The 21,783-nt window shown below is 40.2% G+C and overlaps 1 protein-coding gene across 1 annotated transcript in view; it reads right to left on the bottom strand.

Annotated features, from left to right (window-relative positions):
- SULF1 (sulfatase 1) overlaps positions 1-21,783 on the bottom strand; it is a 64,107-nt gene that overhangs the window by 10,925 nt on the left and 31,399 nt on the right. Inside the window, exons 6-11 of the mRNA XM_009706130.1 lie at positions 20,582-20,771; positions 19,896-20,024; positions 19,577-19,633; positions 18,445-18,574; positions 4,462-4,678; positions 1,319-1,565 (exon numbers count right to left, since the gene is read on the bottom strand). Of these exons, the coding sequence (XP_009704432.1) occupies positions 1,319-1,565; positions 4,462-4,678; positions 18,445-18,574; positions 19,577-19,633; positions 19,896-20,024; positions 20,582-20,771 (970 nt within the window). The remainder of the gene's footprint in view (positions 1-1,318; positions 1,566-4,461; positions 4,679-18,444; positions 18,575-19,576; positions 19,634-19,895; positions 20,025-20,581; positions 20,772-21,783) is intronic.

The following is a 21,783-nucleotide window of genomic DNA, read 5'->3' on the forward strand; positions in this document are numbered from 1 at the left end:
GATCAATAAGAATCAAAGTTAGAGCAAAGAGTTCAAACAAGTGATTAAAAAAAAAAACACAACAGAACACTTAAGTTAAAAAAGTGGGGCAACGACAAAAACATTCATACCTGTCTTTGAAAAAAGCAGCTCTGCCAAGAGAAAAAAACCAAACATGGAAGGTCCAAGAGGCGGACTGAGAGAGAAAATCCAGCAGACTATGGGCTGGGCTTTCACAGTCTCCATGCTTATGGACAAATTCCTTAATTCCCTAATTATGGAAATATTCCAATTGTACAAACACAACTTTTCTTGGATCTTCATCAGAACCCTTCTTACAATTTTTGAGAAGAATAGCAGAAAGGAAGATGTAGATGCTTATCTCTTCCCATGTTATCCCATTATGCTTTTTTCTTTACTCAAAGAATTCTAAAAACAATACGGTATTCAGCAAAAGTTAAAACATTTTATGGAGAAATAATAACTTTTCCAGAAAGTTATTTAAGGCTCTATTAATGCCACAGTTGGAAATCATCAATGTAAATAAAGGATATTTTTTATTTATTCAAAACTAACTTTTATGTTTTCCTTGATTTTTTTTTTTTAAAAAAAAAAAAGAAGAAAAGAAAAGAGGGAAATGCTATTTATATTTTAAACAAAATAAAAAGGATAAAAGAGAAGATTATTGTTGCCTGCATCTGCCTGGCTTTTCAGATAATTCATATTAGCTTTTTTAAGCTAAAAAATATTTTGAGATCTTTGGCTTTTCATTCAGTTTTAGCGTAGTGCTATAAATTGAAAACTAAGCGTCTTCCAGGATGGAAAAATGATTGTGGGTCTCTTCAGGGATAAACAGGTCTAATGTATCTTAGCTAATGTTAGTGGCTGCAAACAACTAAGAATTAAGACAGATGATGTAACTGATCTAATCTGTCCTCATGTAGAGTGGGATTTCAGTCATCTCAAATTTAGACCTCTATGCTAAGCTGGTAGTCTAGACTTTATAAAGAACAGCAGGAGTGTCAGCTTCACAGGGTGATTAATCCATCATAAGATGCTTCTTTTGATATAGAGGATTAATTTCCCTCTGGAGATGCCTACTCCCTCTCAGAAACGAAACCTAAACTAGATATCTCCCATTAAAATTCACATACTAAACTTAAATGATTCCACCTACAAACAAATACAACTCAGGTTTATCTAAAATCTATAATAATAGTTTTAAGTTCTTAAATATTGTGACTATAAAATCATAAAAAATGGAGAGACAGAATACAATTAGAAAATGAAGACGACTTCATTTTAAGAAAAAAAACCCACACAGAAAAAGCAATCGTACTTGTGTGTCACCCTGACAGAGTTGGGTTGACCTATAGCATCAGTGCCATCAGCAATCATCGTGTCACCAGCAGCACCATCCGTTTCCTCCGCTTCTTCCTTGTTTTCAGCATTGTGACGCTTGGTGATACTTTTGGTCTTTAATACCTGCAGTTCTTCCTCTTCCAGATTTATGTCATATATTTCACCTTCAAATTCCACAGACAAGGACCGGGTTTGGCGAGTGTGGACAAATCGAGGTTTGTATTCTGAAGCAGAAGAAAGAAATATTCCCGGTTGCGTATACATATTTAAATTACCTGTGCTGTGAACACAAAACATATTCCAAAGAGCAAGAATGCTGCTCAGTAAAAACAGCTTATTTTTTCTATGGCTTTACAGAAATCTGTTTAATGATTTTTTGATACATCGGGGCCCACACTTCCATGAGTAGTGTGAAATTTCAATTGCTTCAAGCTTTGCATTTCATGCTACTCTGACCTTATGCCACAGTTAGCATCTGTATCTCCAAATAAAATCGGTATGTCAGAAATCAGATATCTAGAAAGAGACACTAAAAAAACCAGAGACCACAGGATTAGAAACCACTTTAGAAAACTAAACCATTCTGTACTGTGAAACAAGGTCACCACCTGAAAATTGGCATGTGACATAAGTTTGACTTATGCTTAAAATAAAAATGACTTTTTAAAGGGATAATACCTTTTCCTTTTTAAAGGTAGGCATTAAAAGGGGAAGAGTCTATCGTATAGCAGTGTATATGTATCTATATGTATCTCTTTATATATGCTTTGACATACATATCATCTATATTTATGTATACAAGTCATAGACCACCAAAAACTTGCTGCATTGTAAAATTACAGTGAGATTTATCGTGTCACTTCTATCTGTTGAAAGCTCTGAGCGTAGCAGGTTACAGCCCTTTTAGTTGCTGTCTATATGAGTCAGATTAACTAAACCAAATAACTCTTTCAGGGCTTTTTAATGTTATGTACAAGAATATCTCTGTTTGGTCTCAGTCTGGAAGCCCTTACACTTTTTACTTCTTTTGCTAAATGCACTTACCCCAAATCCAGCTGATAATACCCACAGTCAATACCACACCAAAGCATGCTCTGTCTAGCAAAACCACACACAGAGTCCCAGAAATACATAATTCAGCCTGTAAAAATCAGTTGTAGGGCATTTCCATTTATTGCATCTATGCTGAGCACATCTTTCTCACCTAACACTTAATAATAACTCATGCAGCAGAATAAAACGGGAGCTGTAAGAAAGTACTGCCTTTGGCAGGTAGTGTCAGCTCTACTGCAGTTTTTACGTTCGTGTCTTTGAAAGGCTCACACTGAACCTTTCCTGCAAGAATGTTTTAGATGTGCCGATAGTGACTGTCATTCAACTCTTCATTCCAACCACCCTGTCCTAAACTGTTTCAGCGATTGCCTGTTTTCAGGTGAAAAAAAAAAGGCTTCCTAGTCAAGTAAATGAAGACATTCATCTTCCTGAAGAGAAAATACCTAGTTTCACAGCATCTTTCTGATCTGTAACTGTATTACTCTTTAATACAATAATGCAGAAAGATTCATAGGGTCAGATGCAACAACTTCTGGCATTTTAAAGCCCCTACTTATTAATCAAGTGACTGAAAGAGAGGAACATATAAGCATTGTATCCAAGTGTCATCTAAAAACTGAGGCCTGAACTAGTCATTCCCTTAACAATGCCTCATCATCATGAGTCTTTCCTTGCTCTACTCAGAGGAGTGCTAAGGCGGATTTGGAAGAGGAGGAGGAGGGAAGAGTTGTAAGAATGTTGTAAAGGAGGAAAGCTTAACAAATGCACATTTTCTGATGCTTCCTTCAGACATTTTCCATCCTTTCTCCACTTTCTCTCCCTAGGTCACTTCCCCCGGTTGCAATCCCCATTCAGCCCTTGCTGGTGCCCTGGCAACACCTCTTTCCAAGGTACATGCCAGGTATCTCCCCTTGAAAATATTACTGGGGGGAACATTCCCCAGCTTGAGAGGCACCCTGGCAGTCTGCGACACGTAGACTTTTCCGCAGAGGTCTGCCTGTACACACTGTGGAGTCCCTTAGATCACACTAAACAAAAGGAAGAAATTAGATCAAGGCAGCATTTAGTCTGAACAATGAGACAACTGAAGACAGACAATATTGTGGTTGAATGTACAAAGAATACCAGGGATTCTTGTTCACATCCAGAGTGGGGGAGGCTTTAAATCAGGAAATATTTTGAATGATGCTGACATTATTTTCTTATTTCATAGACATCTGTGCAGCATCTTCTAGCTTTTGCATTTCTCATACGACTTCACCATCTTCTTGTTTTAAAGACCCATCTTTATTTCATCCCCCAGTCTAGTATTCTAGATAGAGAGCAGGAGAATACAGCCTGCTTTTGAACAAAGTCTGAAATCTGTGTCTGCTTGTATTGCTGTAGCTACAGAACTTCACTTTCATCACTAGGCAGACAGAAGAAAATACTTGTTCCATTTAAAATAATGACTTTTTCAATAGGCTTCTTTTCTAGAAATCATTAGCAGAAACAAATTCAAGTACTGCTGTCCTAAACCCCTCCTGTGCATTCGCTTCAGCCCACGTTCCACTAGAGGACACTACAACCTCACGCGTGTCCCTGCGGAGATCCTGCCACGGACTTGCCGGAAAGTTAAGAGTCGAGCGATACTTCAGTCCGAGAGCAGTCACAGCACAGCAGTGCCTCATGTAAAAGATGTCTTCGGGCTGTCACCAACCAGCGTGTGAATTCAGTGTTAAGGATGCAAGAAAACACTTGCACTGGCCATCTTGGCAAATAACGGCACCGATTCATGTGCAGGTGCCATCGGGTTGTCCTGTCTGAGCGGTGCGAGAGATGGCATCACAGCATCACCACCACCACCGCCAGCCTAAAGACTATTCCTCACTGTCATTCAAAGGACAAATATTATTGTTGTTGTTTTTCTTGTTATTACCGAGGCAATTATGTAGAACCTGACTGCCAATTACAGGTGTGTTCATTAGAGGTGGAGGAGAAAGCAAGAGTACGCTGGTAAGCCAACGCTCTGCTAGCCATTTCGCCCTGCTCCTTGCCTCAGAGTCCGAGAGATCAGATAACACTTACTTTGCACATTAGGGTTTCTCAAGAACTGTCTTTGATTTTTTCTTTGGATTCTGCTGTTTCGGTAATCAGTGTCTCCACAGTTGCAGTCTTTGTCTTTACCGCTGTATCCCCGGGAGTGTATGCTGCGGGTCCTTTTTCTGATGGCAAGTATGTCGCTAGATACCTTACACTTGTGAATTCGAAGTTTGCCAGAAGCATCCTCCATGCACTGCCATTTCTGCGAGAGAGAGAGAAACGAAGGTGATTTCCCAGTAGCCTTCCAAACCCCTGCTACTTTCAGCTGGACTGTAAAACAAGACAAGCAAATTTCTTTAAAAATTAAGCAGTCCCTTAAATAATGAACTGAGAAGGTAAACATTTTAGGGACTAAATTCACTCACATTCTTCTCAACATCTCTCTTATACTAGGTAAACATAAGCTTGAATGAAATCACTGCAAATCTGCATAAAAAAATACAGCCCAGCCCAAAAAGGTATATAAATCAAAAGTATCTAGACTAAACACATCCCTGAAAGGAGCAAGTAAAAAGTCTTAATTTACTGAGCCACCAAGTACAGCTGTCAGGGCTGTTTTCACCAACTCTCTTTTTCTTTGAAAAAACAAACTTTTTTTCTTTGTTCTGTGACTTGGAATTTCTAACATGGTTCAGGGGAAAATAAAAAATCTCCACAGACGAAGAAGAACTGGTTCGGTTGTAGTGTTCCTTGGACAAATTTTGGATGGGATTTATAGAAAAACACATAAACCAATGAGAATATATAACTTATTTCCTTACTGGTGGCCAGAGTTAAGACCTGCACCCTAAGAGATGCCCCTGCAAACCGTGCCGCTCAGACCTGCAGACATTTCTGGCTTTTTATATTTTACATGAGAAGAGAGAAGCCTGAAGGCGTGACAGCCCTGCCAGCCTCCCTACACCCAGCAGGTGCAAGTGAGGGGAAGAACCTTAAGGACAGTAAACAAATAAATTAGCTTGGATAAGCTCCTTTGGATATTTAAGTCTTGAGATTTGTATCAGACTTGGGAGAAAAAGGTGCAGTCTGGAAGGAGTACCTGTAAAAGGCATTGTACGCCTGCTGAATATCAAAGCAAGTGCGGGAGAATGAGAGGAAACAGAGTTATTTCCAGCTTGTCTGCACAATATCTGTCTGACTTGATTATCAACATCAGAGAACCAGATGGAAGGTTCCAGGTGGATTTTTCCAGTGGATCCCCCTGCCTTCACATTTCAAATTAAAAAGCAACTGGGACTTTAATTTCCCTTCCACGCAGAACTGTCTTAAAAAAAGCTAAATATCGTTTTTATAAAAACATGGGTAGGTGCTGACAGATCAGAGTCCCTTTGCCCATGCCTAAAGCTTGCCATACATGGCACTCGTAACATCCTACACAAGCTAAGAAGCCTGTGGTGATTTTAAGTCAGATATAGTCTGAATAACAATAGGGAGAACCAGAAATAGCTATGTTTATTTGTAATTTTAATACAACTATAAACAACTATTACCCAGTGAGTTTTGTTCAGTTGTGCATCTTAAGCCACAATGACCAGAGGTTGCATACAAAGCAACTAAGTTTAGCTAGATAGTGTAGAGAACAAAACTCAACCATGCTATTGGTAAGTGGAACCTTCTAGTTGCAGCTTCAGCTAAGTTTTCCTATAATATGTCCTTTTTTGGTTCCCATGACTGAATAACATAGCTTTCCCTTGCCTCATTAGTAACAGCAAGACAGCTAGATGCTGGTCCTGATGGAGCTCCCAAATTAATTTTTGAAATGGACACTAATACCAGAGCATACCCGTTTCGGTAAGTCTCTTCCATTAACTAGTGGATGCTCTGGACTGTTTTGGGGGTGCTGTCAAGCTGACTGAAGAATGAAGAAAGAAAACTAAGTCTCAGGTAGATTTGCTGACCTGATAATCTGAGGAGTGAGGTGATGCGGTTGTGAACCGCAGCATCGTGAGAGCTTTCTCTGGCCTAATGCATGGGCTGAGCTAAAAGATGGATCCCATGCTCAGAGACCTTGCCTGTGGACTGGCATGACTCTGATCCCAGAAGAGTAAACCGTGTGTAAAAGGCCACAGACTTGCATAAGCCTGACGGCTGCCTGAGAAATTACACTCGTGCCCAGACTTTAGTGTAAACGTACACCTACAAGGGACACCATGACTTTCTACAAGTAAAGGAGTCTGAGAGCTATAACCTTTTGTGGGATTTTATTCTGCCATAGCACGTGCACTCCTCCTACCGCAGCACGAGGAGATCGTTACAGGACAAGAACTGATCGCATCCCTGTGTTTCCTGTGTTCATTGGGTCCACGTTACACTTGTAAACATACGGCACAGGTTTTTAATGAGTCTCAAAAGTGCCATTTTAAAGTAACGTAAGTATTCTCTTTGTCTAACGTGAATTCTAGCAACAGGTTCCAGGAGTGGCTTCAATAGCCATTTAGATAATTTTTAACAGTATTATGACTAACATTGAAACAAGACTCTCTGTGTCTAGTGCAAGCCAATAATAGTTCTCTATTTAAAACAGGGATTAAAGGTGATTCAGTTCCTCTTTTTTTTTTTTTTTTTTTTTAATTTTACTTTGAAAGGTGTCATTATAAAGATGCTTCAGAGTTCTAAGACGGAATTTTTAGACTAACTTTCCTGAATCCCTGCCCATGCCAGCGTAATTGGGCACTGAGCATGCATTATGCAGTAAGTCATAATGGTCCTTCTGCTCATCTTTAGATCTGTAAAATGCATTAATGCACATAAAAGAAGATTCCAACTGACATACTGCCCCTTCCCCTCCCCTGTTTTCTACCTTCCTTCCCGCTATGAATACCAAACTATTCTTTGAAGTCCAGGGTTGTTAGGTTTGGTTTCTGGGTCCCCATTTCTCCATCAATTAAAAAACCCAAAACATTGGCACATACACAAACTAAATATGTCTTCATTAAATTTTAATTTGTAAATGTTTTCTTATTTTCCTTATGTTTATCTTTCTTCTCACGGTGATGTTTCACAAGACACCTAAGCCGATCTAACAATTCTCTGTTGCCATAGGAATACAGGATAGCCCTTGCTTCTGGCTGCATGCTGACTTAGGGACCCCTGTGCTGATTTATTCTCTCCTCAGCAGGAGAAAAGAGGACTAACTCAGAATTAAGAAAACAAAACTAATAGCAGAGAAAAAGCAGGACCCTGTCATCTGGCTGCAACAAGCTGTTATATCGTTTCAGTCATGTTGTGAAACGTAACTCGTGTCAGCCTTTTTCTCTGTCGTTGACTCATCTTTTCCTTCTTTCATCTCATTTCATCACCTGCCCTCCAGCAACTATTTCCCTCTCACCTCAGCTCCCCACCTCCAGTTTTCCTTCCACCTCAGTTTAACTTCAGAGGGGAAACAAACGTGCAAGAGGATCCTTAATACCCCAACACCAACAGATCCTGAACTCCCCACCTGAAAGCTGGTGGGACTGTCCCGCTACGAGGGGCTTTGCTGGTTCCCAGCCCCCCCAAATCGAGCAGGGTCTGTTCTGCACACACGCCTGGGGCCCTGGCTGGCCCCGCGTGTGCTCACTGCCAGCCGTTCCCAGAGCCCTCCCTGCCCCTGGCAGCAAATTGCAGTGGCCACTTAGGACAGGTAAAGGTGTAAAAGAACTGAGCATCCTATGAGGAGCGGCTGAGGACTTTGGGTTTGCCTGGTTTGGAGAGAAGGAGGCTGAGGGGCAACCGCATTGCTCTCTGCAGCTTCCTGAGGAGGGGACGTGGGGAGGGAGGTGCTGAGCTCTTCTCCCTGGGATCCAGTGATAGGACTCGTGGGAATGGATCAAAGCTGCGTTAGGGGAGGTTTAGACCGGCCGTTAGGGAACATTTCTTTACCAAGAGGGTGGTCAAACCCTGGAACAGGCTTCCTAGAGAGGTGGTCGATGCCCCAAGCCTGTCAGTGTTTAAGAGGCTTTTGGACAATGCCCTTAATAACACGCTTTAACTTTTGGTTGGCCCTGAAGCGGTCAGGCAGTTGGACTGGATGGTAGTTGTAGGTCCCTTCCAACTGAAATATTCCATTCTATTCTATTCTATTTTATTCTACTCTACTCTATCCTATCCTATCCTATCCAATCCTACCATTCAGAAGCTTGAGCTGCTTTAACCTCTGCCAAACCTGAAGTTTAAACACATAAGTACACATGCCTGCTTCTCCGTGGGGAACCAAGCACCTGACTGCAGCAGGACTGCAGTAGGAGTTTTTCCTTGCGTGATGTCATTGGCATGATGCATTTTCTTCTGAGGGCAGAAGTTTATAGAATCACAGAATCATAGAATGGTTTGGTTGAAAGGGACTTTAAAGCCCATCTCGTTCCAACCCCCCTGCCATGGGCAGGGACACCTTCCACCAGAACAGGTTGCTCACAGCCCCATCCAACCTGGCCTTCAACACTTCCAGGGATGGGGCAGCCACAGCTTCTCTGGGCAACCTGGGCCAGGGCCTCACCACCCTCACTGTGAAGAATTTCTTCCTGATATCTAATCTAAATCTTCCCTCTTCCAGTTTAAAGCCGTTGCCCCTTGTCCTATCACTCCATGCCCTTGTCAAAATCCCTACCCAGCTCTCTTGTAGGCCCCCTTTAGGTATTATAAGTTTGCCCTTATAAAGTCATTTCGAAGACAAAGGGAGCAAACGGGCTGGTTAAAAGGGTATTGTTTGTACTTGGTGGCTTTGCTTTGCATTGCTATTGGCACGGCTCCAGTTGTGACTTAGAGCTACATGAGCAAGAGAACAGCAAATGACTTCATAACTACCTTGGGTCTCAGTTTCCTGGTATTAATCAGTTTGTGCCCCAGCCTTAAAATTAAGTAAGTCTATTTCATTCCTGAGTATAATTAAGGCATAAAAATACACATTCAGCATGAATTATTGTGCTGTGCTGCACTGTAAATATCTGCTTAAGCAGGATTTCAAATCAGCTTTGTTTAAATAATAGACTGTGACAGCTTTGAGAGAGTTGCTGCCCCCTTATATAGAGGGGAAATTAATTAGACAATTCATGAAAGATCTCTTAACAGTAGGCAAGCTAAGGGTTTCTATGAAATGTAATTACCCGGTATTTTCAGTAGACGCTTCAGTGTTAAATATCTTGTCAGATTTTATCACAAAGCTATGAAACCCTGAAAAACATGCAACCGGAAATATAACGGAGCGACAATATTTTTACAGGTGCTTTTTCATTTTGGTAATGTATGACTGACTGTGAGTATTATTGCTCAGCCTAGGGAATGTTAAGACATGAAAAGGAAGACTTCATGAATTTAAACATGTCCTCAAGATCTCATTTTCCTTTTTTCCTGTTTTGAAAGGCAGGATCTAAATTTGAAAACAATATAGATGAAAATACCATCATGCATCTGTGTACCATTTTCCTCTATTAGCAGTAACCAGATCTGGGTGAGGCTCAGGGGACCTGATGTGATAATATTGGTAAGGGAGTTTGGTTTAGGGCTGTGCTACTGCAATAAGAACTGAGTCCTGTTTTTCCTTTCTCTGTGCCATTCAAAGAGGGCAGCATATTGAAAAGTGACCTGTAATTAGTTGGCTATGGCAAATAGTACAGAGCAGCAGCCGTTTACTTCTGCTGAACTGGACCTGAATACTGAGAAATGTTTATGGGCTAAGGCCAGGTCCTCTACTCATTCCCGCAGAGCAGACATGAACTCTGGTCCTGACGGAGGTTCCTAAGTGCTCCTGGAAATTAATATTAATCTGCATTGTTACCTCTCATCAGTATTTGAATATTGCACGCGAGTGCAGTTGTTTCACAGGGATGGTGTGCTAGGTTCGCTCAGGGAATTTGGAATTGCTGCATTTCTGTGGAACAAACACCTCCTTGAGTTTAGAACTGTGTTGATGCTGTCCTAAGGGCAGGTCCCAATTTTTGCACCACTCCCTCATCACTGGACCACCTTCTATTGAATCATGCTCAGCTCCAGAGTCTACTGACGTTAATATACTCCAAACCAGTTATTTATATACAGCCTAACACTCTGAGGAAGTGTTCCTGAAAAGTGCAATGATCGGTGGTTCAACAGATAGGGAAGCAATTTGTCCCGCAAGAACTGATGTAATATAGGGGGAAATGGATGACTGACTTTAGAACTACATTCAGTTAAATACACAGGGACAGAACTGGAGTAAAAAAAGAATTAAGAAATTAATCACTGTGTAACAGAAATAACTATTTGAAAATTGCCAATTTTGAGTTACTTCACAGCATTTAAGATATGGAAGAAAGCAAAAATAGCCTAGGAAGTTTACAGACTATACAATTTTGCATTCTTGACATATAGACAAGATTGATTTTAACTGTCATAGATATAGCAGTTCTCTAGTTTATAAAAAATGCATGGACTGCATTGTCAGCTCTAGAAGTCTAGGCATTTAGGTCGAGACATCAAATATTTCACCACAAAAGCATTCTCTACCAAATCTATTAGCTTGTCTGCAGTTACAACTCAACATCAACACTTCTGTTATTATCCAATAAACACCCACGCTCAGCTGCAAACAAATGGGAGCCAATGAAAAGGATAAATTTAGCCTTTCAGTTATAAATAGCAATACCAAAACCAATCAGTTGCTATTGGGTCATATACATTTAATTTACAGAGGACTTAATTTATATTGTATTTTGCTGGATACTTTAAAATGGAAACTCTGCAAAGAGAGAACCTCCAAGGAGTACTGCAGAAAGTGTTAAACGTGATTCTTGCATAATCTATGTTTTCTGTCTAAACATTTTTGGTACATAAAATTGCTTTTTAAGGTGCCATTCTATCAAAAAGTCTTTCTGTTAGAGAACACTGGTAAGATAGTGCTAAAAATGCTAAACACAGTTGTGCATTGAAAGAGATGAAGCCAGTGGTGTTCCCAGACTGGAATATCTCTGGATTTTATCCAGAACTGAGTTGGTACCTCAGATTAGGAATTGCTTAAATTTGAAGAATTGTCAAATCTGGAAAGAGCTGCCTTCTGTTTAATAGGAAACTTAAATATTTAGGCTGAAATGTGAAACATTTAGGCTGAAATATAAAATACCATACTTTGAAGGATTATTCTTAGAGATAAAGGAACTTAGCTTCATATTTGGTTTTAACTCATAAACAGGGCAGTATTTTAAACAGGGATAACATAATTTCTGGCAATTCCTACGAATTCTTGAGCAACTATGTTGCAGGCATGTTTCTGTCAACTATGAGGGATGACTCTGCAGAGTCTAAAGTGAGCAATAGCTGCAAGAGCTGTTAGCGAAAGCACTGAAGCATGTACTTAGCTTTAAGCACATGACCGGTCTAAAAAACACATATGCTTCCAGTTAAGTTTGTGTATGGATGCTCTGATGAATTATGAAAATAATAAGAAAAGGTGGTATCAACAGGCAGATGGCAAAGAAGAACCAGCTTTGAACCGATATTCTGGTAAAACAGGTTGATCACCAGTGCCTTTCAACTCCTGCAAGTGTCAGGAGGTTGTTCTGAAACCAGGATTCATGAGTGATGTTTATATGCCGTATCATAATTTTAGTTGGGTTTTAGTGGGTACTTGGGGTCTGGCTGTCAGTTGCTGGCCAGCCATCTGACATTTCTGGCCAGCTCTTGCCGGCTTATGTGTTTTTATTCATACTCCACAGCTGGTCATAAAGCTGACCTTTACAAATGTATGGTCTGTGATATTTATTTTATGAGAACATAGATACTTGAGCCAAACCAGACTACACGTAATAAGCCCCATTCTAATTTCCTTTACAATATTATCTGTAAGCTGATGGATGGCAAGTGTTCTTTCAGCATTACAAATAGACGTGCTTACAACTGAATGCATAATATGATAAATATGAATATGAACAATAAAATTAAACTCTTACGCTAGAGTTTTAAATGGCAAAGGATACGTGAGAAGCAAGAGGTACGTATAGACTACATAACTTGCTCTTTGGATCAAAGCCAGAAGAATCTTGCACATTTACTGCAGAGCTGATGCTTGGATTCAGCAACATGTCTCCAGTGACTACCTGTAAAGCCTTAAATCACTGTAAAATACATTGAGAACTAATCTAACTAAAATCTCACTGTAGAGTCTTCAGGCATATTCTCCAAATGGAACATTATTTCTTTAGGATGGTTTTGGGATACACTTCCTCAGGAGGAAGAACAATATTCTGCATTGCTAAAGCTGAAGTGCGTGAAAAAAGAGCACAAGAAAGGTTAGCAGCTATGGCATTATACCTGTCTAGCTCGGTTTGAGTTCATGGGCGTGCATGTCCTACAAACACGGGCAGCATGACACATTTTTTGTGTTCTGCCCACTGCCAGTGGCTCATTGGAGCTGGCAGCGGACCACAAATCTTTACAAGTTTCAGACCTTTGCTGTTCACAAACTGGCAGGTAGTGCCGAGCAGATGGTAGGAGATGTATGCCCATAAAATAAACAGACCTGTGTCTGGGTTTGGTTGTTGAGTCATCCAACCTAAGAGCTGAAATTTTAAACACAAGGCTTCACTCATTTTGGGAGAGTGGCTTTTTTTTTTTTTTTTCCCCCCTGTTGGGAAAATTTTAAAATAAGGTTGTGGCTTGTGTAATTTTTGTAAGAGGATAAAAATGCATGTTTGGCTAAGGATTTGATACTGATTATAAATAATGGATGGAATAGTACACTGGAGACACTCAGCCTATCAGTCACAAGACCTCGAAAGGTAACTGTTATCTGGGAAACAGTGTTAAGTCCCAGAAGTCAAAATTATGCCTCAGGAAAATTCCTATGACTCAGACTGGTTGAGAGAAAAAGAATAAATACTTATGAATTAACTCAACTCATTAATTACACGTTTAGGTAAGGGAAGAAAAAAAGAAAAAAGCATAAATGAAAACACAGTTAACACACTTTTGTTTGATATTTGTTAAGCATCCAGAAGAATTTCATGGGTGAGAAGATGGACTGAGTTCAACAAAAATAACCTGCCAGAGGATTTAAGAGCAGCTTGCCTCTAAACCTCCTGAACTAACATATATTCTCATCTCAGGTTATTTCAGTGAAATCTGAGAGGAGATTTGTGTCATGATAAGGCTGTATTAATCCAGAGAAACATTTGCTCACATGCCATTATTTCTGCTCTATTGGAAAATTAAAAAAGTTTTAGTCAAAAGTTCACACCAATTGTTTCCCATTTTAAAACAACAGCAGGAGTAGCAACATTGCAGATGAATAGATATTGCTGTACTGTGTACCTTATTACAGTAAAGCTGAGAGGGGAAATATGTAACAATGAAATAAAAAAACCGCAAACCATTTAAGTGTTAAAACCCATCAATAGGCACTACTAAACCAACTGGGCTCAATCAGGTGACCTCAGTAAGTTACAACGCATAAACCGCTGACAAATTTGGCATATAAACAATGAAGAAAGCCTCCTGTTCCCATCATCATTTCTTGAGCACTCTCTGCAATGTGAAGGAGGGACCGCAAAGGAAACTTCTACCCTGCCTCAAGCCCCAAAGCTGAGCCGAGAGCCCACCCTGCTGCTGCTCCCTTTGCAGGGGGAATGAACCTGGTCTGGGTGTGATGGGACCAGTTGTGCTGGGGGTAAGCACAGGTCAACAGCTGGGTCAGGGAAGTAGCCAAAATCTAGTCTGTATCCAAATACGATATGGGCAGGTGACCCATAACTCATTTACAAGATAGACGAAATTAACAGCACTTCCCAAGTGATGAAGTTGAGGAGGAAGAAGAAAACATGAAATCCTCAAGGCCAGGTATTAAGTAAGCAAAAAATTAAGAGCATGTGCAATTGCTGGAAGGAACATCTGGAGGTCATTTAGTTCAGCCTCCTCCTCAAAGGAGAAACAACATTATTAGGTTTTGAAAGTATCCTGAGAAGGGCCTTCCGCAGCCTCTTCGGGCTCCAGTGCTTAATCGCTCTTATGGTAACATTTTTTTCCACACACCTAGTCAGACTTCCCCTTGCTGCAACTTGTCCGTTGCCGATAGCCGTTTTTCTGTGCACTTCCAAGAAGCGCCTGGGTCTGTCTTCTCTCTAATTACCCATTAGTTGAAGGAAGCAATTAGATTCCCCCTTTGCCTTCTATTCTCCTGGCTAAACAAACCTCTGCTCCTCCTCAGTACTTCCTCACCATCGTTGGGGTCCTCTACGGGACTTTCTCCAGCTTACCAGAGTCCCTCTGCTAATGGAGGTCCCAGTCTGAATGCAGCAGTCCAGTTGCAGCCCACAAGCACCAAGGAGAGGCGAGTACTCACTGCCCATGACCTGGGAGCTTTGCTCTTGCTGATGCCGCTTAGCAGGTGCGGTCCTCTCCTCCGCAGGGGCTCACTGCTGACCCGAGTTAATGACTGGCTGCACATAACTCAAAAGCGGACATATCCATGCGGTTGTGCACATCTCATTTCTGAGATGTTCTCAAGGAGGTGAGTAAACTTTTGGAAACTGTCCTTCCATAGAAAGGGCTACGAAAAAACAGCAAGGGAAGGGTGCTCTACAATGGAAGTGATGCAATCTGTCAATGGTGCTAAAAATTTTAAATATAAAAAAACCCCAAACATAGCGAAAGTAGTTTAACTCAACTTTGCATATACATATTATAATTATTTTTTCTTAATGAAACAAAGCATTTTTTTTTTTGGTAACCCAAAACCTTGCTAATTTGCAGCTAAATGTAATCTATAATCTAAAGTTCCTATCTCTTTTTGGCAAACAGTCATTTAGAACTTAAAAAAAATATAGAATAATTATAGCAATTATACAGATGTTTAATATTTTCTTTTTTTTTTCATTTTTTAGGTTTACATATTTTCAGATAGACATTGGACACAGAAAAACTGAAATTTTGAAACTTCTAGTTAAAATAAAAGTCTTTACTATGTCAGGTTATTTTTTTTTAATTTTTATTTATTTATTTATTTAGAGGTTATTTATTAAACAGAAAATAAGCTGAAGCAATTATTTTCCTGAGTACCACGTTCTCAGAGGTTTTGGAACTAGCAGGTCTCAAGATCAGAGTTCATTTTAATAGAGGAAAAACAAATTTTCTTCTTTTTCAACTTCCAATTATGTTCTCCATTTCAAATGAACTAGATATTGACTGAAGCAAATTAAAATAAAGAAAAAGCTCTAAAGGTGCTAGACAGTACATTGGTGTATTAATTCCCAAAATTCTTATTCTTAGTTCCACACATTTAGCAGCAATTTCCCACAAACCAGTAATTTCGTTATTTAAAAATCTGTCAGCAATCATTCATTCTGTGAAAATGATTTTAATTTAAGTGACGTTAACTGCAACTGATTAGAGTAAATGTAGGAAATACTGTAAACCATCATAACTAAAATGAAGATTTTTCTCTATAGATGAACCTATGTAGTTGAAACTAAAGATACTAATCTCAAAAGATAAAACAAAGTTAAGATGTACATAACAATATTTCCTCTTTCTCTTTTCCGAGAGGTGCAAAATGACTAGGGGCAATCTGCTGGAGGAACCTCATATTAAACTATGGTGCCTCGTGTTGCATGTTGGAAACCATCTAGGCTGAAGTAAAATTATTTGTCCTATTAACTTTTAATTTTCTTTAAGAATTTTTCTACATGGAAAAAATCCTGTGGACATTTATTTCACACCGCAATGACTCACTGAAGATAGTGTTATTACAATGTCGCTCTTTAAATTCACACCATTGCTATGCTATGTTGACTTCCCTGTGAACACCGCATGTAGTCCGTCCCAGACAGAGAAATTGCCCTTGCTTCTCAGGGCCGGCGTGGGAGCAAACGGGGCGGGAGAAATGGGTCCATGCACCAGAGGCTGAAGGAACCCAGAGGTTGGGTTACCACCCCTTGTGATGCTCTGTCTGATGGGAGGTTTCTGTAGGTACGTTTAACTTCGGCAACCCTGCAGGAAGCCTTCAGGATGTTAGAAGTATCAGGGACAACATTGGTCTCTTTGTTTAAGAAAATAATTAATATACACCAATGGTTAGGTCTGAAAATTGGTCTTAAAAAGGTCAGTTCAGCCCTGTCCTTCATTCAGCCGTGAGTCATCCCTCATAGTTGACGTATCTTCTGCATTTAAAGGACCTCAATGGGAGTCTGTGGATGGGAGAGCCACTATCAAATACCATTGCTCTTGTAAGCTCCTCGTTGGCTCAAGGCCTTCTCCCTCCACACTTTGATCAAATGGGATTCACCAATATGGGATGGAAAGACAAATCTACTGCAGCGGGCTGGGAACAGGGCTGTGAGCAGTGTTCCCTACTGCTTCAGGTGTGATATCTGGTCAGGACACTTAACCTTTTCTATTCACATGTGGAAAAGTACAGTTATTCCAAACCTGGATTTTGGCATAAGAGGTAATAAATATAAGAAATAATTGCAAAGAAAATATTTTTGTATTTTAAAAGTAAACATTTTAGCGTCTAACAGTCTAAATGACTCCATTGATCTCCTTTAGCTTTTATAAAAATGTTCAGTTTTTCAAATTTAATCTCTGTTTACAATGGCAGTGTTTGAACTCCTGAAAACTTTGCCCTTGGGTGAGACTGCGATATTGTGTATATCCCTTCAAAAGCGGCTGCGTTTAAGGAGCATGTGTGAGGTGAGACCTGTGGCAGAGGACCTGACCGAGGATGTGCCAGCCAAAACATATTCCAGTCCAATCTGGGATTAACCGAGATTTACTGTAACACTACGCTCTAATGAATGAGAAGGGGAAAGGTAGGGACGGAGCACTTCTGTAAGTGAGTGAGCTCTCCCCAGTGCCCTCCGGTTTGCTGTGCAGAGCTCTACCTGCCCCTGGGTGAAGCACCATGGGTGGCTGCAGATGGAAGCGGAGCACAGTGAAGGCTTTATGCCGCCGTTCAAAACAGCTTACCGATATCTCAGCGCCAGCCCTACGGCTGGCTGCAGCAGTCTGAACAAACATCTCAGAGAAAGGCGCAAGCGCCCGCCTGGGAGAAATCGTTTCACACTCCTCTGGAGAAGTGTGTGGGGATGGGGACAGAAGGGGAGGACGGCAGGGCAGGCACGAGCCGCTGTCTGGGGCCTCCAGCATGTGCCTGACTGGAGGTGGTGTCAGTAGGAAGGCATACAGCTCCCTTCCACATCTCCCCAGTAAATTCATTTTCATATGTTATCATAGGATTAGCGTTAATTCAGAACAGATTGCAGAGAATTTGGAGTCAGACTTGCTTTTTCTTAATTTAGCTCCCTCCCTCTATATGCACTACAGGTGTAAGCATACTAGTCAGGGGTGCAGTAACTTCTGGTTTTAGGAGCAGGGAATCAGACCTTTGTATCGGAGTCAGGCATTACAGTGAAATCATTAAGGCTACAAGAAGGAAAAGTAACGCTTGGGTATGGGTATCACTGTCTGAATCCTTACAGTGACCTTAAACAGCAAGCGTTTCTGAGTAAGGAGACCCTTCCATTAAAGATGTTTCAATAAATAATAAGGTATGATTATTACCAAGTGTGTTGTCCAGTTGTTCATCCCAGCAAATGAAATCATGTGTAACCACAGGACTAACCAGTTTACTTCAGTAATTCAGAATTAGCCCAATGAGTACAAGATTTCACTGCTCAGAAAGGTTCTCTCCCTTATTCATAGTTATCATTGAATTATCTTGCGTATTTAGCAATCAAACAAAATCTGAATCAAAGAAAAAGTAGTCATCTCACGTTATATTTGAGCAAGAGAGTTTTACTATAAGCCCTGTACTGAGACAGCAAACTAAGGACCAGCCCTCCAACACCTTAAATTGGACTGTTGCTTAGAGCAATTTGTGTCTGGTTTTCTTTGCTCTGAAGATATTCAGAATAGTGGCCTTTTAGCTATCTTCCAAATGCCATATTCTTCAAATTCTTTTGACCCATAGTGAAAAACATGTATTTCCCTGTGGCACCTAGAAGACTGCAGTTGCTTGTGGCTTACCTGTCCCGGTTGTTCACAGGCTGTCTGGTATCTTGCTTGTTGGCATAATTCTTTTACTCTCTCGTATTTTGGTAGTTGATTAGACTGCTGAGTGCTTTTGTTGGGTTCTTCCTTCTTGCGCAAAAATTTGCTTTAAAAAAAAATAAAGTTGAATGTTTTAGATACTTTCTTCTAAATTCTGCAGATGATGAATTTAACTGGAAAACCAAAGCTACTCAAAGATTTAATGTCAGAGGAAAAAATTCCCACATTTCTGTTACTGACCTTCAGTGTAGGTCACGTAATGAAAAAAAGGTTCAGGTGATTTGCTGGAAATTACCCAAAGAGAAATAAGGGCTGCTGAAGTATGTCTAACTGATACAGTTCAGCACCATTCATACACAAATGTATGTTCTTTCACAAAGCAAAACATGCTGAAGCAGTACTCGCTTGGTCGAAAAGCCCAGCTGAAGACACTACAGGGCTTCCATACCCATTACAGCACTAGCTTGGCTATACCTTATATATTACAATGTGTCTTATATGCGCTGTTTCGTACTACATCACACAGGATTTCCATCATCTGTAAAGCCATAAAGTGCCACGAGGAAATTGCTGTAAAAGTTGTACCCAGAGAAAATTTTCACAGCAGTAATTGACACGGTGAGAGGGTGCAACGAGGTATCAGTGTAAGGAGGAGCAGCTATAGCCATAAATCTCATTTACACATAAGTATTTTTTTAGCTCTAACAAAAATGAAGAATGCTTCCAATATGTGATGGAAAATACAAAATCAGTTGATAAGAGGATTCTGCACAGCTGGATTTGAAACAGAGATTTGGTAAGAAAATGAATCAGATGATGACCTAAGTGGGCACAAGTATAATGTTAGAGAAAGAAGAGGTACAGACTAGCAGAGTCACCAGAAAAGCATACTTTCGAATTTTTTCAGAGGTGGGGATTTGGGAGCACAGCAGCTTGCAAAGCCAGTGGTGGGAAACTAGGAAACAAGTCAGGCCTGTAAGTTTGCTTGCAAAATTTACTACTTCGCTGACCATAAAAAGAAAGAGGCGGGAGCAGAAAGGAAAGCATGTACGAGAGAGTGTTCCCAGCAGGTAGGCTCTCCCAAAACTCTCTCACCCCTAATAATTACCCTCTTTCCACCAGAAATGTATCACGCCAAATTTTGGTCTTCTTGTTTGTTCGAAACCTGCAAGCAAAATAATAATATTTACTGTGGCATCTATGCATAGCACTGCTACTGTCAACAAACTATTTTTTGAAAAAACACCTCTCCATTTATATATACCTGCAATTTTATAGACGCACTATTTAAGAGACTCTTCAAATGTGAAAGATGTGGTCATTGGCATGACAAAGCTCATTTTCACAGAATCTCTTTTTCCGCTCAGTTGTTGATTTACTTAGGTGTTTGTTTCTGAACCGGCTAAAAAAATAATGCTGGGACCCACCTGTTTCCTGGTCTCTCCAAGTCCAGAAGCTTTAGAACAGATTTGCCATCCATATCTGGAGGTGTGTCAAGTCCTGCTATATCCAGAATTGTTGGAGCGAGATCAATATTCAGTACTATCTGAGGCACTCTGCAAATCAACAGAAAAGGTCATAGTTGTCATGTGTTCGATATATAAGTCTTCACATTCTCGTGGAAATAGGATGGTAATTAATGTTTATCAGGGCTTTGAAGATGTAAAGCTCTACAGAAGTGCTAAGTTTAGAAAATCCCCTTTGAAGTCTGCAACTCGAAACGATGAACCAGTACGGCAGACTGTCATTGCAAAGAAAAAGCTAAGCACAATAAAACAAGGTGGTGCAGTAGCCACACTACTCTTACCTAATTGACAATGAGGGCATGATGCCATCCATTCTGCTAAACTAGAAGGTGAGAAGTAAGGATGAGCACCTACTTTTTAAAAGCAAAACCCAAAGCCTAACCCTATAGGACTATGCATCATACAATTTTCTCATCTGCATGATAACTTATTAAGAATATTCAAAATGGAAAATGTGTCTCTTTATAAGACTCATTGCTCTGCAATAATAGGGCATCCTTTATGAAATTAGACAGTGATAATTACATGCTCTTAGAAACATTTTACATTAGGTTCAACAGCTGTGCTAGAGACATAAGAGAACGTACACTGATCCCGGCTCTACACTTGGACCACGAATAAAGAAAGGAACTCGAATATCAAAATCATACGGCATTGACTTCCCCTTGACCAGTCCAAACTGTCCGATATGGTAACCATGGTCAGCAGTGTAAATAATGTAGGTATTCTCCAGTTCTCCCATCTCTGCAAGCATTTGGTATAACTGCAACACAGCATAGGAAAAACTGAAATAAATGTAGCAAAACATATTTTGTGCATAATCATGTATAACCATCGTTTTACTCCTGTAAATTCACAGAACCAAACATGACATCAATGAGGTTGTCGAAACAGAAGTTCTGGGGATGGATATTTTTACATCTCATCTTTACTGTGTTGCTAAACAAATCAACTTACAAGTTCAATTTCACATTTGACAGAGGGGAAAATTAAACAGGTCCAGAAAATTAGAACAGCGAAATACTGTAATGCTGGTATAGTTGCTGTAGTTACTGGTTGTAGTTTGTATGTCCAAAAGTCATTGTGTACTCAAACACAGCTTGGGAAAACAGTTTGCTACAGCTTTAGGGCAAATGGTACTCAGACTTGATTTATTGCAGTAGCCTACCACTTTCTCATTCCTTACAGTTGTGGACTTGGGAAAAGGCTGTAAATTTTTATTAAAGTTTAAAGAAATCTCTCTGGGGGAAGATCTTTGGTCATGGTGCTTGATTATGGAACAAAAAGTCATACAAAGTACACCTAATAGTTCATGTATCATGTTACCTATAATTAGCGGTACACTGCATTGCTTAACTTCTGCAAACACAAGCAGACTGACACCTGAGTTGCTGTGATTTGCTGATTCCCAGATTTCAGATGAAGGACAAACTGTGAAGGGAGTCTGTGAAATAAATAGAAGTTGTCATGTGCCCACCTGTGTCTATCCATGTGTACACACAGGTGATGCACCTTCTGTTAATACCAGGCTTCATATTAGGCCCAGTGACTTTTCTCTTAAAAAAAAAATCATAATTTTATTCACTCAGCAATTAAAAGAAGCAAGTGAGGAGCTTGGCACTGTATTGCAGAGAACCAGAATTCATTTCTACTCGGGATCTGTGGAGTAATTCTTTGTAGCCCAAAGGCTTTCCCCAGGCTGTGGCTGGTGAAGGTAAAGAAGGAATTAATTTAATTTTGTTACCGACTAATAGGATTGCATTCACAGTAGTTTCTTGAACTCACTCTT

This window comes from Cariama cristata, unplaced genomic scaffold (assembly GCF_000690535.1).
Source record: "Cariama cristata isolate BGI_N322 unplaced genomic scaffold, ASM69053v1 scaffold15368, whole genome shotgun sequence".
Taxonomy (NCBI): Eukaryota; Metazoa; Chordata; class Aves; order Cariamiformes; family Cariamidae; genus Cariama; species Cariama cristata.